Below are 17,746 nucleotides of genomic sequence, written 5' to 3' on the forward strand. Positions count from 1 at the left end.
GGGGAGAAAGCCCCAAGTAACCTCTGAGGAAGTGTGGTGCAGAGCCCCGAAGGTCTCATGGCCTGTCAGCAACTACAGGCGGTTTGTGAGCACTGACAGCAGCAAGGGCAAGCTGGACTACTGATGAGTCGGAGGTTATCCCTAATTAGGGCTGTCTCCAATGGAGCGTGAATCAAAGAACAAAAGTCTGGCTAGTCCGTGCTTTTGATTAACTGGCTGCAACATGGTAACTACCGCTAAAAAACACAAGGGACAATGAAAAGATACCGACGGGCCACACGCTAGACATCAATTGGAGCTTTTCAGACATGTGAAAGATGCACAATGCACATCAGAGCATGCTCGAGAAGCTTAGCGTGTAATCATCCATACGCAGCAAAGAAAAAGAAAATTCACAACACGTTGAAGCGTGTGCTTTTTGCCAGGCAAGTAAATTCTTTTATCGAAAGCTACTGACGGGGTGCTCACGCACTTGTCTCCTGCTTTTCCAATGCAAAAAGCTGCAGCGGTGGCTAAGTGGTTATGGCGCTCAGTTGCTGACCCAAAAGACACGAGTTCGATCCCACTTGCAGTGGTTGCATTTCTATGGAGGCGAAATGCTCGAGGTCTGTGTGCTGTGTGATGCCAGCGCCCTATTCCGGAGCCCTTCTGGAGCCCTTCGCTACAGTGTCCCTTATATCCAGAGTCGCTTTGGGATGTTAAACCACCATAAACCATTTCAATGCAAAATGCCTCAAATGTCTCCCTGTCGACCTGCTTGCCGAGCCGCTTCAGAACTCAAGTATGGCGTGTGTCCCAGCCTAGCGTGTGTGCGTTTTTTTAGCGTTTGTTACACTGTTGCAGCTGATTTATATCCAATGGAAGGCCAAGTAGAATAAAGGAGGCCAAGGTTGCCCGGTGTGTAAAAGAAGACCTGAGGCACATCTCCGAAGGCACCCTTGACTGCTCTTCAAGGCCAGCCAAAAACAGACAGCAATAAATTCGGCAGCCCACCAAATGCTTCACAAGAAGGTGCCATGGCAAAAATTTTAAAAGGTACTGCCTGCTCCTCGAGACATACGGGCAGGGACACTTTATTCTTCATTCTTTTTTGAGTCCCACAAAAATTTTTGTCCCTTGAGACACACCTACTACAAAAAAGTGGCAGCATTTCTTTTTTCCCAACCAAATTTTCCGTGCAAAGCTGCTTTTGGGTTAGAACAACACAACTCTTTTTGTCTTCCACTTGTGCCATTAATCTTGATCCAAGTACAACCACTCAGCCAGTTTCTACATAATTGGCAAAGTACTTCTGTATCCACACTAGCACATGACCCGATGTTTGTCCTCGGAGGTAGATGAGGCTGTAGCTTATAGCCAGACCCCAGTGGCAGCGGTCTTTACAAGCAGACGAGAGTATTTCGTTAGGCAGACTGCCAACTGTGCCATGAGAACAGTTTCCGCAAGAGATGTAGGCACAGAGGAGAAATATTAATCCGTGCTCAAAGCTTACCCTCAGTGATTGACAACACTAATTGGCTTGTCTTTACAATGCATGATTTCCACAAAGGAGCAACGCGTGCTTCCAGTCTTGTTAGCAGTGCCACCACAGGACGTCACTGTGAGCACTCGCAATGCAGATAGCAAAGTGCGACTGCAGTGAATGCAAGAGTGAGGGCGAGCTTTACCCAAGTTCAATGATTTACGCAGCGATAGTGCAAACACTGCAAGGCAGATAAAGGCGAACGAGATGGTGAGGAGGATGGAGGTTCGAACAGGTGAGGGGGCAATGTGCTTGCTTAGCACCACACTTGCATTGCAAAGACTGTGGTGGAGAGGGAGCGGTGGTGTAAACTACATATGCGCTGGTGCTCTGTTAACTAATGAGTATGCACACAGGTGTCAACGCCATACCTTAAAATGTGAGGAGGAAACGAGTTTCCCTACATGCGTGTGCAGGCACTGGAGTATGCTGCTTGAATCAAGTGCTGTGGATATGACGGAGTAGTGATGTCATGACACTGTCACGAGGAGCACGGTGAGGTTTCATGGACACCAGCAGGCGCTGTGCGCTTGCTTGCACTTGGTTTAGCGATTTACGCAGCACAGCATAACCACTGTGTCATTTTTTTCATAACACCTTTTTTACAATCATTTACACTGTTACTTCAGTTTCACAACGCATTTTCATCATGCAGTCTGGGACAAAGGGGACAAAGAAGTCTCTGTACTACATTCTCCATAAAAAAAGTCGACAGCCCTATTACAAGCCGCCGGATGGCGACCACACTTGTGGAGGTTCAAGTTAAAATCCTGTTTTACCTTCACAAGTGTGGTCTCCACTCAGCGGCTAATAATAAAGCTATCAGCTTCATTTACGGAGCATGCAGTCCAAAGATTTTTGTCCCCAACTGTACAAAATATTGCATGCATGGCTAAGTGTGTGCACAACAAAAGCAGAAATACTAATGCAACACGTGTGAATGCAGTTACAACTGTGCAAATTGGTGGTGCAAAGTTTAAAGAAGGAAAACAGAAAATGTAATATGGATCCCACACAGTGGTATCACATGAGCCCCACGAAGATTCTGACACTCACCAATCTTCACTCTGCCTCGCTCTGGACCTTCACCCATTACAAGTATGTTGGCTGGTTTCTGAAACGGGAGCAAACCAGAAAGGCTAAGCAAAGGAACACACACAAGGAGGACACAACACTCCTCTCATGGATAACATAAGGCAACAAAACTCATGCCCAAGAGTCGACTCATGTCAATAACTGGCACTGCACACATTAACATGCTGAAGGGCACAGATGAATCCTGTTCTAACTGCAAAGTGCAAAATAAAAGCGCTCAGCTTGCATGAATAATACAAGTGGAGAAAAAGCGCTGTCACTAATTTCTAAACAAGCACTTGTGAAAGAAATTCTTCCGCTGTTCCAACTGCAAGTCACAGCTTCCAATGGCAGACCGAAAGGCCAAGGTCAAATCGCAGAGGAGACAGAAGTGTCCAGTCAGAATTCGCAGCATTTACCAATGTCTCCACATTACAGACTGTGATAAATAATTTGGACCCCTGATTTTCTGGAGATGTTTGGTTATCAGGAACCTTCTGTGGCACCCTACAGAGCCAATGTATAAAAGCACCTGAAATTTTGGACCAATTGCAACTGTTTGCTCTATTTTTCTGACCTCTTTGCACCAACAGAATTGCCGCCATATTATGCATACAGTTGTACTTTGTTAATTCAGACTTAAATGTGGATCAAAAACTTGATAGAATAAAGAGGAATTCAAGCCAGAAGGGAGCCTTTTAAATGGCGGGGCTAATCCTCTTCACACGCACATGCTTGGGCTCATAACATTCCCATGTGACTCACTGCACAAACTTAAAATAGTCACAGTTTGCGCAACTCGTTTGCGTCTGGTCCTTTCATCCTGAATATGCAAGGAGGCAGCAGCAAAGTGCATGGGAGGTGTACCAATGCACAGAGGCAGCGAGCAGAAGACGATGGCAGTGCTTTTCAAAGCGAGGAGCTTGCACCCGCAACAAAACACACCGCAGCCCAAACTGTTCTGCTGCAATGCCACGAAAACTGGCATTTTGATGACAGGCAAGATGGCTCTCATTTTACGTAAGCCAGCCACTACAGAGTGCATACAATAACATACTGCCGGTTCAGAGATTTGTTTTCAGCTCCAGTTGCTAGGCATTGCTTCAGCTGCTTGCTTTAGCCATTTGTTGGTTTCATCTTGATCGCCATTTTTGACATTTTGTTTCGGGCCCTTCATAGAGTAAGCATGGTGCAGTTCCCGCAGCGACAGGGTCACTTCCGTGTCTGGACTTTATTCTAATCCGTGCATTCGTCTACAACATGCCGATGGCAGTATAGCCAAGGCCCCTTATAAGGAACCTGACGGTCGCATGGATTCCGTTCGTTACATCAAATGTTCGTAGTAAGTGAACTCTCCATATAACAGTGAAAAATATTAGGCTCGCCAAGAGTGGTGTTTATTTCTTAACAAACTGCATTATCTACTTGTTCAAAGCAGACTTTACCACCCAAGCTCTCCAAGGCTGTCATGTTCTCCTCACTGAGACCTTGCTGCCAATAACCAACTTTAGGGACGGGACATAACGTATAAACACGTGTAAGGGCCGCACTTTTCTTTTCCAGTTTCGAGGACCGATTTTCGGGTGCAGCCCATACATGCGATGTGCCAAAAAATTTTTATGGAAGTAAAAACACACCTGTCAGGTCATGAGCGGCATTTATTCTACGTTCAGTCGTCACTCGCAGAGTCTTCCAACTCCGAGCTGGTGCTGTGCTCTGGTGCATGCTCATCCCACAAGTCACGCAGCATGTCCGTTGTAAATGCGTAGCCGTTGTTAACACACTTCCATCACATAGTAGAGCAGCTCTTCTTCCAGTTCGGGAAACTTGCATGGCTTGCCTCGGAAGGCCCACTTTTTGCAGCTTGTGTTCCTCAATGCATCCTTATGGTTGCACCATCGTTAGATGCACTTCTCGCCATAGTCAAATTTCCTGCCCGCCCCACGCTTGCGTGTTCGAAAGCAAACTCCCTGTCGTTTAGCAATCAATGTGCTTGCCCATCATGTAAAATTGCAACACTCGGCGACAACACACGAAAGCCACAACTACAGTGAACTACAGTAATCTCTCGTTATAACGAAATCACTTTACTCAAAATATCGCTTTATTCGAAATTTCTTCCGGTCCCGATCCAAACGCATGCATTTTAAGCTGCATTACTCGAAGCGCACGAAGAGGTCGACCCACTTAAAGCGAAGTGGCAGGCAGAGGCATCGCCGCCGCGGCGGCAACTCTTTTGCGCATGCAGTGACAAATTAATACCGCCAACGAATTAGCCTCAGGCAGGCACAGAACAGGGCACAAAAGTACCAAACCTACGACCGATGACCTGCCTAGTAACGGGTATTGAGCGAGTGAAGAGTGCCCCCAGCTATTTACAGCGGATGCAAACAGAAGCGTGCCCGAATCGGTCGCATTCGCATCACGGTGTCCCGAGTGATAGAATCCAAATGAAAATAAAATTTCTGTGATCCTTTGCGATGCCAGAAAACCGCGGTCTCGTAGATGCCGAAAAGTGGCCAAAAGACCGCGGGAAGACTTGCGCCGTAGTATTCCAAGGGGTGTGCTCGGTGAGCAAAATTTTACTGCTCTAAAGAACATTTCTGGCACTGAAACATGCCAAAAAGCACAAAAGAAGCGTCCCTCCGATTATGAGCCCATTCACGCTTGCGAGTCGCGAGCGAGGTGAGCATTTTGCAGCGAACCGAGCTGCTCCCTGGCTGCTGTAGTCGTCGCTAAGCCTAGCTGTTTCACATCGGCCAAAGCAGACGAAACTCTCGAAAGCGTGCGAACGTCACCTCTGAGAGTTTTCACTTTAAACGAGAAGGCGACCCACAGGTCACGCTTGCAAGCGTGAACAATGGTGCTGTTGAGCTGCTGCCTGGTCGCACGCCCTTTGCCGTGTTTGACGCGAGGAGCTACGTTAACAAATCAGGAAGACGACTTTGGGGAAGCTGATCTAGAAATTTGCTTGCCGCTAGTCATAATCGGCCTTCACCGCAATAAAACACCGCCCTTAGCTTCGTTGCACTCTGACGGTGCAAATCGACCGATAACTTGGTGAAAACACGAAAAATCTGAGCGTCGCCAGCAGAGAGTCGGGCTGTCAACATGGCGGGTCAACGCAACCACGGTGCTTCCCCGGTGATTTTCTCGAGCCGGTCATTCTTGATTCGCGCCATCCGACTAGACAAACGGTCTAAATGCGTGGTAGGGTCATTGAATTTTGTTCCTAGACATCTGTCAACGGCACGGACGCGACGTTGTGCGAATAATGACACTCGAACCGTAGAATTAGCACAGTGTCGTCGACAACGGTGCGCCAAAAAACTCTCGCCGAAAAACTCAATCGCAAACTTCACAGCTGTACACCTTGGGAATAAAAATTGCCCATAATCATGTGAAGCCCCTACTGCAAAACCGTTCAGTTTTCACGATCGCGCTGCGTACCTAGAATGAGCGGCTAATCGTTTTTTGAGCACAACAAACACAACCTCAGACGCGAGCCACGGCATTTTCGTGACCCCCCCTCCGCATGAAAGCGGCCACTGCCTTCGCGATTCGAAATACCCCGAAGGTTGAATGCATGGGCGGCGACCGCGGCCTCATGGAATGCTAGGTCAGATTAGAGCAGGGGTTGCACGCGCCCGGTAAGAACTTGAAACAGCCAAAGCTCACTGCCTTTTTTGCACGTGAATAAAGTTTTGCTTCGCTGAATACATTGTATTTTGACTTCCTCGCCATTGCGGCGCAATTAAAGCTCAACTGCTTTAGATTTTCTCGGGTGGTCGTTTATATAGAATTACCGCTTGTAACGAATTTCCCACCATCCCGCTGACTTCGTTATAACGAGAGATTACTGTACCACACTACCACAACTCCCATGCGGCTGTGCCTGCTGTGCCAGCCGCAAAATGCTGGAGCTGGTGATACTGACGCCGATATGGATAGCGAGAGCTCGTGGCGGAGGTAGCAGAGGAGAAAGTTGATGATGATGACGACCTGCAACCTCGGGCACCATCCGAGGACAGCACCTAGAAGCTCCTGTGCACGTCCATTTCGAAAGCTATTCCCACATGGGTCGTGGAAAGCATCAATGTGGCCCTTACACGGATCTTTTTTTTAATATTTTCTTCGGAAAACAGGGTGTGGCCCATACGCGGGTGCGGCCCTTACACTCATTTATACGGTAACTAATCATGGTTTCATCGTCCATGGCAGCTGGTGGCAGGTCAGCCATGTTAATCAGATTCCTAGCAGTAGGGGAGTGCTCGTACATGGTGTTCCACAGCTTCGTCAGTGCACGCAGCTCTGCGAACATAGTCATCCGAGAACACATCTGGCCACAAATCTGGTTGCCACAAGTCTACATGTCTAATTCCATGTGTTTTCGAGAGCTTCATCTAACACTCCTAGGCCCATGCAGCAATGAAAGTAGTGCAGAACATGTGCACACAAAATGTACCAGCTGCACTGTCCACTGTCTGACGCTACCTGCACCTGGCAGAGGCATAAAAGAGGGGGCCAACTGGGCAGGAGACGTATACCACGTGACCAGCATGGCCAGCAAAGCATTCCAGCTTTCAAATTGCTGCTGTTAGTTGGTCCATGACCATGGTCAGTACCTTTGCTTTCAATGATGCCCCTCTCACACCCATCATGCATGCGGGAGGCGCGGGGTTTGATCCCCAGTGCCGCCGGGTACCCACCGGTAATACAAAGGGTACAACCTTCCCCTGGCCTCGTGTTCAGTATAATCAGGGTGAAATGCTTGGGAAATGGGTCTTTGAGCAAATGGGACCTTGAGCAAACGAAAATACCATGTGCCGCGGCGCTCTTTGACCGCAGATGCCCTTGTGCCATAAAAACCTATCATCATCTTCTTCCACTTGCGATGCTTTGTTCAGCCGGCAAGCATACAGGAAATGATTGCCCTTGTAGGCTTTGGCCACCCGTTACTTACTGCTTCAATGCCACCATTTTATTGCTTTTTGGGTCGACATGTCCTTTCTGGGGCGGCATAGCAAAGGCTGAGAGACTCCCTTTGATCTATCTATGCGCTTGCTGGAAGTGCGACCTCCTCAACTTCGAGGGGCAAGTTTATGGTGCCTCCTCGTTCACTACAACTGAGTGGTGCGACCACAGTTGTTCGCTGTATCCGACAAGAATTGCCACTGCTGTAATGCCTATTTTGATGGTACCACCGCACTCGTTCGTAAAAGGCGAGCATTCGTTATATCAGCAACGGTTAAAAGTGGACTCAAGCCATCGAAAGCCGTGCTCATGAAAGCGGTCACCACCCATTGTATGTGCATATGAAGATTTACAGTTATGAAGCTTCAGAATGCGCACAGAACTACTGGCCCTTTCCTCCAATATAACTAGAAATTAGAAGTTAAAGTGACTTTTTAAATAAAATTTGATTTTTCAAACTGCCCAATTTTTCATGGCCCCCAGAGAGTCTGGAAAATTGGTCGGTGACTGTAGGTACCGTGTATACTCATGTAAGGGCCGCCCCGGTGTAAGGGCTGCACTCCCAACTTTGGAGCCGGAATTTTGAAAAAAAAAAAAAAAAACCTACTTTCTTAGCCAAGCGTGAATATTCGTGCACCAGCAAAAGTTAAATTTCACACGTCGTTATTTGATGGGGCTAGCTGCTTTCAACCCCCTATCATCATCAGCGTTTTGAGATCATGTGCGGACACGGTCTTGTTTTTTGCAACTGTTTTGCTCTAGGAGCCATTCTTTCTTTGTGTAGTGCTGTGGTCGTGGGCAGTGCGTTGGTGCGTTGTAGTTACTGTGTGCAGCATTGTTCAATGGATCGTGGCTAATGTTTGCCACTTGGTGACGATGGGCAGAGATTTGATTTTGTACACCACAGCCTTCCAAGCTGAAAGTCGTCGCTTATGCCGAAGGACACGGCAAGCGGGCGGCTGGACGCAAGTTTGACGTCAACGAGAAGTGTGTGCGTCAGTGCAGCAACTAGAAAGAACAGCTCGCTGGTACGAACCGAAACCGGAAAGCATTCCGCAGGCAGCAGTGCAAGCTTCCGGAGGTTGAAATGGAACTTGTGGAATCCATCACGACGACAAGAAAAAACGGCTAAGCAGTGTCGACGGATATGATCCACGTGAAAGCCGTTGCCATCATTTGCCATATGAGCATTCCGCTTCCGAATTTTAAAGCAAGTAGGGATGGCTTCAACGCTTAATGAACCGGAACGCGCTCTCCATTTGACGCAGACTGGAATTCGAACCAAGGTGACTGGAATACCAAACCAGATGAACAGCACCGAAGACGACTACCTCTGGGAAGGCGTCCATGAGATGAGCTCTTTAAGTAGCTGCCAGAAAGAAAGCAACGAATTTCCTTGAACAAAGTATGTGTGGTCATTTAGCAGTGTTTACATTATATTTTAGAAAAGTCACAGCAACAGTGTGACGTTTCTACGGATAGATATAGGCCTGACTCGTGTAAGAGCCGCACCCCGTCAAAATCTCGGAAAAAAACTGCGGCCCTTACATGAGTACATACGGTAGTATTTTGATTAGGAGAGATAACTCGTGCCTCAGCATTTCCGGTTCATGTGCTCCATAAACACTGCACATTCTCGCCGTAGTTGTAAACAAATGCAGCTGGACTGCAATTTCTTCTTTGAAGTTGATGATTACTTGGAAAGTAGTACAGTCAAGCCCGCTTATAACAAACACGAGCGTCACATGGCGTTCGTTCATTATACTATCCCGAAGTTCGTAGTAAGTGGACCACAGCTTTAAAGACTGTTGCTTGTCAAAACACAAAATTTTTTCTTTGCGAAAACGTCCGCGATGGACGTCTGTTTTTGCAGCGCAGATCCGATGAGGGAGGTTTCCAGTTTATTTTAAGCAGAAGCGTGATATCTCCGAGGCCCTTGGCATAGACAAGTTGTCTGAGGCTCTCTATGTAGCTCATTGCTACAGGCGCGCTTATGGGTGCTGGCCCCGAAGTTTCAGCCTCATCTGATTACTCCGCGTCACTCTCGTCCGGCACTTCAGAAACCATGACCTCGTTTGTGCACGGTTCCGCGGTACCGGCGTCGTCATCAACAGAAATAAAATCATTTCAAACAATGTCATGACTTCCCGTGACGGAGTCGACACGCGCTGCCACAAATCGCCGCCGGGCTGGTTATCTTCAGAAGCATCCGGCTCGGCATCAGACACCGTGTCGACGAAGCCAGCCTTGCGGAAGCAGTTCCGCACGCAAGTGGCCATCACCTCCGCCCTGGCTGCTTTCATCATTTCTACCGCTGAATACAATGAAAATGGGCACTGTGTCCCCGTCTGCCATCCCGAATTACAACCAGGGCCCGCGATTTGAATGAAGCCATCGAAACGTCCGCACCGCAACAAGAGTGACAAAAACGCGCATGGAGAGACCAATGAGGACCGTCTGTAAGCGTCAGTGCAGCCACCTCTTGGCTCCCACGGAAGGCTTACCTTACAGAACGGGGACTCCGAGATCAGCAAAGGCGGCGGAGCGGTTGATCGCGGAGGCCACGCATGGATTTGCAAGAGTGAGAGGAGAGGGGAGCGGAGTTGCGAGGAAGGGCAGAAGGGCGATCTTGGAAGGCTTGTCGGCGGGGAAAGGGTAGCTCGCTTGAGAGCGGCACGAAACGGGGCGGGCAGTTCGCCTGCGATGCGGCTCGGGAAAACATACCGCGCACCGAGCGCACTAAGAGGTCGGAGGCAGGTTATCTCGCATCACGGCGCTGGGTTTACGCCGTCCGTTCACTGTAACCGATCAACAGGGTTAATGACATTCGTTATACATGTGATTTTGTGCCATTGAAGTAATGTATAATTTGACGGTCGCGCAGGTCTTGTTCGTTATAAGCGAAAGTTTGTCTTAAGTGGGGCCGTTATATGTGGGCTCGACTGCACTTGCTCGTATTCATGTAATTAAGCACTATGCTTGCACAATAACAAAGAAGCTGGAACTTAGCTAGCATGTCCATAATGAACTTTCTTATCTGGCAAACACTGAGACAACGCAAGTGGGTAAGCTCACAGGTACTTCCTCCATTAGTCATGTGCAAGCACCCCCGCATGCTCTAGCCAGATCATAAATATTGCAAATGCAGCTGCGAAGTGTTCTACGAGCGAATCATGTGCATGTCACAGAGCGGGCAGACCACTGCTTTTCTGTCATCAACTTGAAGCGCGAGTAAATTTATTCCTCTTCTATATTTAATGCACATAAACTCTTATTTAATCTGAACCGAATGTAAAATGTTATCATAGCAACTTGGAGTGAAACACAGCCATGTAGAGTTAAACCTTAATATAACAAAGTCGGTAAAATCGGCAGTTTACTTCGTAATACTGAAATTTCGCTACATCGAAATTCGTTTCCTAGCATGGCAAAAATTTGCAAAACCGCGCTGCGGGTAATTCACGGCAAAAACATTTCTTCGCGACTGACGTGGACCTTTACTTCTGCCCTTTCTTTGCTAGCGGCAACTTCACCACATGCGCCATGTTATGAGCTCAAGAAGAAAGGGCAGAAGTAAAGGGCCACTTCAATCGCGAAGAAAGGTTTTTGCCGTGAATTTTGCGAGCTTGCGAGCTGCCCCGACATGTCTATCACACCAACCACTTCGTGGATGACGGGAACAAAGCACCCGTCTTGAGTTTTGGTTTTGCTGTCATCATCATCCTCTTGCAAGGGCCCTGAGCACAGAGCCGATATGACGACGCGTTCCGCTGCTGCCACTTCTGCGATAATGTCGCAGCTACTCGTTGCAAGCTGCGCTGTCTGCCCCCCAAACCACTTCCCCTCACACCCCTTTATCCGTGTTGGCAAGAGCAAGAAGAGTGTCCTCTAAACATTCACCAATAAAATGAAATCAGGTCCACCTCGCTCCTCACATTTTCCGACATAAATTCGAATGTGTCTTTCCGCACATAAGCGGATGTGAGAAGAGAAGTTGGCAATTGTGAAGTGTGTGATGGGCTTCACATCTGATGGGTGTGCCAACGGCACTGACCTTTCTAGCCCTTTTATCAAGCTTTGGGAATCAGCAAACGCGACAAACACGGCGCGCTGTCTTCGAGCACAGGCAGCACGTCCTATTCGGTGCCGATTTTGGGCAAGATAGCAAGACCCGCGTTCTGGACTGGCAGGCTGCCAAGCCTACACAGGTGTTCATGACAGCCTCGCCCGTACTAGCCTAAATGGCACAGCCAGCAGTGTGCTCGCTACTGTTGCTGTGATCGTTGTCGTATATTTGCGTCTGTTTATGCGTTCTATATGAGAATGCCGGTTGGCGCCCATATTGCATACGTACTCCGATGCGCGCTTCTGTATGCGCTCCACTCAACCATTCACGCCCACAATACAATTTTTCTTCAGGCTTGTTTGCAGCCAGCAATGAAATTTCGTTACACTGAAAGTGCGGCAAAATCAACCTTGTTATATGAAACTAAAAATACATGGCATTCTATGGCCGCGAAGTTAAGAGAAACTGAAACACTTCGTTACATCGAGAATCTTGTTACACTGAAGTTCGTTACATCGAGGTTTAACTGTAACTGCCACCAGGCAAAGACGATCGAGTCGGAGCAAAAAATTTGGGGGACACTTAAGCACCGCCTTAAGGGTATGACGAACAGCTTTAATGGGTCCCTTCAGCGGCCTGGGGTCCTCTTTGCATATCACTTCATAGACACGAGCACTGTCAGACAAGACACAGAAGGCCTCCCTTTAACCAAGCCGAACGAACGTGCCTCGATAACCGAGGGGTAGCGCGCCTGACTCACAACCCAAGGGCCATAGGTTCGGTTCCTATCTAATTACCCCAATTTTCTTTTCAGCACAATTAATTTACTTCACATTCTCACATGTCATAATGATGTTCAAGTCATGCTGTGACCTTGTTATCACAATTTATCTAATGTTTTAATCACTTTTCACTTCCGCAGCTCAATGTGAAATGTCACAACCCTCTGAACCAATCCGGATTTGCTTCACACCAATGCCAACTACGACACCAGGTTCTCTGCTGAACGGGGCCCTCAGTGCTGTCATGTTAAAACAGAGTGGAAGGTTGCAGCAGCATACCAAATCCCTGTGCAGGACCCAGTTTGAGTGCAGGTAGTGGATTCCATCCAAAATTTGGTAGAGCAAAGACTTGACCATGCCACGTGGCACCAGCACCTGCTTCTTGTTGGCCTTGGCCGTCCGGTGGAACTTGATTATGTGCTGCGCAATGTGACAACACAACGGTCAGACTGGGCGGATTACCCCTTCCTGTGACAACTAGAAGAACAAAACAAACGTGCTCGAGAAGGCAATGCAACCATAAAGAAAACCTTACTTTAGTGTCCCATACTTCCCTTCCAAATCATTCACAAACTAAAAGTGCAGTCATCACCATCATCAGCACCGCCATCAGCCTGACTATGCCCACTGCAGGGCAAAGGCCCCTCCTATATCTGTCCAATTAACCTTGTCCTGTGCCAGCTGCGGCCACCCTACCCTTGCAAACTTCCTAATGTCATTCGCATTCGCCCACTTAACTTTCTGCACCACCCCTCCCCACTGCTATGCTTGCATTCATATAGGAGCTTGTGGCCAAGTGCTACACCAAATCCACTCAAGTAAGGCTACAGAAAGAAGTGCCAACACAAACAAATGCAAGAGAGTGCCATGGAAAAGCACTTACTGAGTACACTTGTTTGAGTTGGTGTTTCTTTCTGTAATATGCACCAACTAACCCAGCAAGAAGTTCTACTTAAGTAAGGGTCGTACTTTTCTTCAATGCCATTACTGATGCAATGCAGCCCCACTGTAGCAAGGGCAGCCTGTTTGATTCAGTATTTTGACCCAATGCATAAAAACCACTTGATACAGCCTCCCATGAAGTCCACCATCTGGTTGTGGATACCTCTGCTAGAGCAACGGCTAGAACTGTTCATCCGAATCCCATTGCAGCTGCATTACCACAAGCTGTTTTGTGTCCTGGAGCGCTGTACAGCATCCTAGACCATCGACATCAACGGCTCCGCCAACTCGGTAGCCCTGGAGTGGCTGAAGCCAGCCTACGTTGTCAACTCCTCACCTTCTGGCTTGTCTCTATGCAGCGACCACGGCAACCGGCCGAGTTCATTGACCCCAGCACCTTACTCTCACACATCGCCCAGCTCCTCACTGGGGGGAGCCCTGTAGCAGCGCCATCTCTTCACGGCAGACAGCGCAAAGGAGACAAAGATGCATGAGCCACATGGCAGAAAAGCTTGCACACCAGGTTGGCTTGTGGAGATTAGAATAAAAACCTGCTCTGCAGTCCAGCAAGATGGCTGGGTACGGGTCCCGTCTTCACCTGCGTTCTACATCAGTTGCTCTCTTGCCATAGCACAGGCTCCCAAGCTACGAGATCCTCACGTCAGCACGTTTTCAGATGCGATCATTTCATGTGTGCCATTCATTACTTTCAACCCCTCAATTCCAAGAGCAGACTGAACATAAGGGGATGTACAGGACCACCCAGCCCACCACTTACGCTTGCATGGGGGGAGGGTAGGGGGATGTACACTCGAGATGGTGAAATGGGCACAGCTCCTCCAGCAGTGCTGACTGCAGCCAAAGCACATAGCCATTGTATTTTTGTGACCTCTTTGGCATTTTATACTCAGTGGGCCATAGTGCCAGCTGCAGCAACTCAATCTAATTCTTGCATCACAGGAAATTCATAAACCATACCTAATGAACAAAAAGCAGATGTTACACTGCAATTATTAATAATAAAATTTTTCACAAAGAAGGAGGGTTGGTTACTGCTTCGTAAGTAACAGATTCAGAGCTCCAAGAACTTGACACCACTGACCTCTTCTTAAGATTTAAACGATGTTCATGCTGCTTTTTGCTTCAGACAACTGATGCAAATTTGCGTCTTGCTTGTTCATACAAAAAAAAATCGCAAACTCCTACACGCAACACAGCAGTGCTTGCTTCAACTGCTGAATGTATGTGGTTTTTGACAATTACCAGAAAATACAGTTGATGGTACGATATGTGGGCTTTAACGGGACACTGTAATAGAGGGCTCCGGATCGATTTCAGCCGCCCAAGGCTTTTCTGACATGCGCTCAAATCAGACTACACAAAGGCATCTCTTGTATTTCACCTTCACCAAAATGTGGCCGCCACAGCTAGGACTCATGTCCATGTCCTTTGCCTCAGAAGCCAAATACAGCCGCCGTGGTGGCTCAGTGATTACGGTGCTCGGTTGCTGAACCGAAAGAAGCGGGTTCGATCTCAGCCGCGGCGGTCAAATTTCAATGGAAGCGAAATGCCAGAGGACTGTGTAATGAGGTGGTCAAAATTATCTGGAGCCCTCCACCCCAGTGTCCCTCACAGCCCGAGTCGCTTTTGGGACACTAAACCTCATAAAGCAATCCAAACCATCAGCAGCCGAATGCTACAGCCCCTAAGCCACCACTGCTAGTAGAATACTATACCGTATTTACTCACGTAATCTGTGCACTTTTCCTAAGATGAAGGCTTCAAAAAGGGAGTTAACACACCCTAAAAAAACTCTACGAAGACCATAACAGGCAATGTGTACGGTATATCGCAGTGTACAGGTCGATAAACACAACCCACACCGCTCGCTGGCCAAAGAAAAAGTTGACTCCATATATAGATCGACGCATACCCCCACACCCGCCCCAGACCCACGTTGTGTACTTCCCCACATTATAGCATGACAACGCGTGCGCAGCCCAAAGCAATAAATGTGGACCGACACAATCATAAAGCCAGCAGTCGGAGGTAAATGGAGATACAAGGCAATAAAAACTTGGAGGACGCCTAAGCTTCACCTTTAAGAGCAGAAGACGATGGTGTTCGGCCATCAATGTCAAAGCCAGCACTCTTGTTTGCACTGCCTACATTTTGCCTACGACCTTTGTACTGATCAGAAAGTAGTATGTCCCTTGTCGTGAGCAAACAATAGTAAATGCTTTGCTGCAGGCTTATTATATGATACATTTGTCACGAGCTTGATAAAATACACTCTTATTGGTGATGACATGCTGTTGCTCTCATGCCTTAGATCACTCGGCCACAAAACAAGCGCAGAATAGCACGCCTCCCTTTATTTTTATTTTTTTATGCAGACTACTTCCGTACCTTTCATAGCATTGCACCTGACGTATGAAGCAGAGTACAGCTTTCTGTGGAACTGAAGTCAATGTCTCCTGACAAGACATTACCAGCCACTGAACAAAGGAGCACTTACCCACAGGTCGTGCTCGGCAAAGTCAAAGAGGAGGTAGACTTTCCGGTCATTGTGCGACAGGAATACCCGCTGTAGGCTGATGACGTTTGTGTGTTTAAGCTCCCGCAGAAGCTGCACAGAACACACAGCAATGAAGGCGGCAAACAGCACTCTTAACAGCATACATTTCACAATCGTCTGCTTATCAATGAGCCGATTCAGAACAAACCGGTGGGTCAATACTACACAACATGCAAATAAGTCATGGGAAGCAGTACAATAATGCTTGCACTTAAGCCACAACACAGAAATTTTCTGCATCCAGAAGCTGCTGACAATACATAAAGAATAAAACAATATTAATGTGCTCTCAAAAATCCAGTGCCACGATAGATGCCACACACAATCAGAGTGCAATGACCAGTTGAGACAACTGCTAATCCTTCATGCTTGAACATTCTCTGTGACCATGTAGGATTAAAGGGGCTCTGAAAAGGAGCTCTCAATAAAGGTGCAGCATTCCTGAGATGTTAAACGACGCCGCTTCACAATTATCCTCCAGTAAGGTTTTTTTTTGCTTTTTGTAGAAGCTGAGCTATCTGTAGTCAAAGTTTTAATTTCAGCGTCTTCGGGCCTTTCCCTCTCATAACTTTTTTCATACTCAAAGGTTGGCGCTCCTCCGCCAACCCAAATGGCAACGTGCGCAGGAAATTCCCCGAAGTTGGGGGGGGGGCTTTGTGACCTGCTGGAGCAACACTGCTGAATGGCCATGGCCATGGTAGCTCCGCGACACTTGAAAGAATCTAACCATCCCTGAATAGAATTATGCAGGGGCGTGCATCGGAGAAGGGTATAAACATGAAAAAGTTGCTGGAAAGGAGTCGCCAACTTTATCACTCGACTGTGTGTTCTCTACTACAAGTAGAGGTGCCTTATTTGGCTCAGGTGTTCATGATGACAGAATGTAGTAATTGAGCGAGTTTATGCAATGTCCTCAGAAGATGTTTCAGAGCCCCTTTAAAGGATGGACAGAACAAAGCACAATGTCATTTTGAATCAAGTCCTGCAACACATCCTGAGAAAACCAGGATGCATTTTTACTTTTTATTTAGGTTGGGAGCATAATGAAAAGTAAGAATATAAATTAACATAAAATCTCAAAATGCTGATAAGAAAAGGTACAACTGATACACTTACGGTCGAGCCCACATATAACGGCCTAACTTAAGACGAACTTTCCCTTATAACGAACGAGACCTGCGCGACCGTCAAAATATACAAGACTTCAGTTTTTATGCACCGGATTTTAAAAAATTCCCCTGTGCAAAATGCTCGCCTAATTGAGAGGAAACAGCGCTCACAAGGTAGAATATTATTGCCTAAGTTGTTTGAGATCTAAACGAACATCGGTACTTGCCTGTATTTGGTGGAAGTGGTGAGAAACTGCTTTCGGCTACGAGTACAGTTTTTGCAGACGCGAGTCAAGCAGCCGGTCTCACAGGCTGCGCCATCTGCCAGATGAACATGCAACTCACAAGTGACGACTTATCAGTTATTAGTGTGTGCTGCTGGTATCACATTTTCACTGCAGTATTTAGTAGCAGAAGCAGTGATGTTCCTTGTGATCTTAATTCCAGCGGGCAGGTGAACCCCATCTTCGAAGAGAGCACGCTTCTCGCATCCACCGAGCCGAGACGTCGTCTGTCTCGCCGTCCGGCAGATGGCGCAGCCTGCGAGATCGGCTGCTTGGCTCAAGTCTGCAAGAACTGTACTTGTAGCCGAAAAGTTTCTCTCCAATTCCGCCAAATACAGACAAGTACCGATGTTTATTCAGATCTCAAAATACTTAGGCAATAATATTCTACCTTGTGAGCGCTGTTTGCTCTCTA

General features: G+C 47.6%; 1 protein-coding gene across 4 annotated transcripts in view; it reads right to left on the reverse strand.

Annotated features, from left to right (window-relative positions):
• Positions 1-17,746, reverse strand: part of Cdk8 (cyclin-dependent kinase 8) — an 89,885-nt gene that overhangs the window by 57,532 nt on the left and 14,607 nt on the right. For all 4 annotated transcript variants that reach the window (XM_077632936.1, XM_077632935.1, XM_077632934.1 and 1 more), the window contains exons 4-6: positions 15,879-15,989; positions 12,698-12,838; positions 2,579-2,636 (exon numbers count right to left, since the gene is read on the reverse strand). In XM_077632936.1, the coding sequence (XP_077489062.1) occupies positions 2,579-2,636; positions 12,698-12,838; positions 15,879-15,989 (310 nt within the window). The remainder of the gene's footprint in view (positions 1-2,578; positions 2,637-12,697; positions 12,839-15,878; positions 15,990-17,746) is intronic.

The sequence above is a fragment of the Amblyomma americanum genome, chromosome 7 (assembly GCF_052857255.1).
Source record: "Amblyomma americanum isolate KBUSLIRL-KWMA chromosome 7, ASM5285725v1, whole genome shotgun sequence".
In the NCBI taxonomy this organism is placed as follows: domain Eukaryota; kingdom Metazoa; phylum Arthropoda; class Arachnida; order Ixodida; family Ixodidae; genus Amblyomma; species Amblyomma americanum.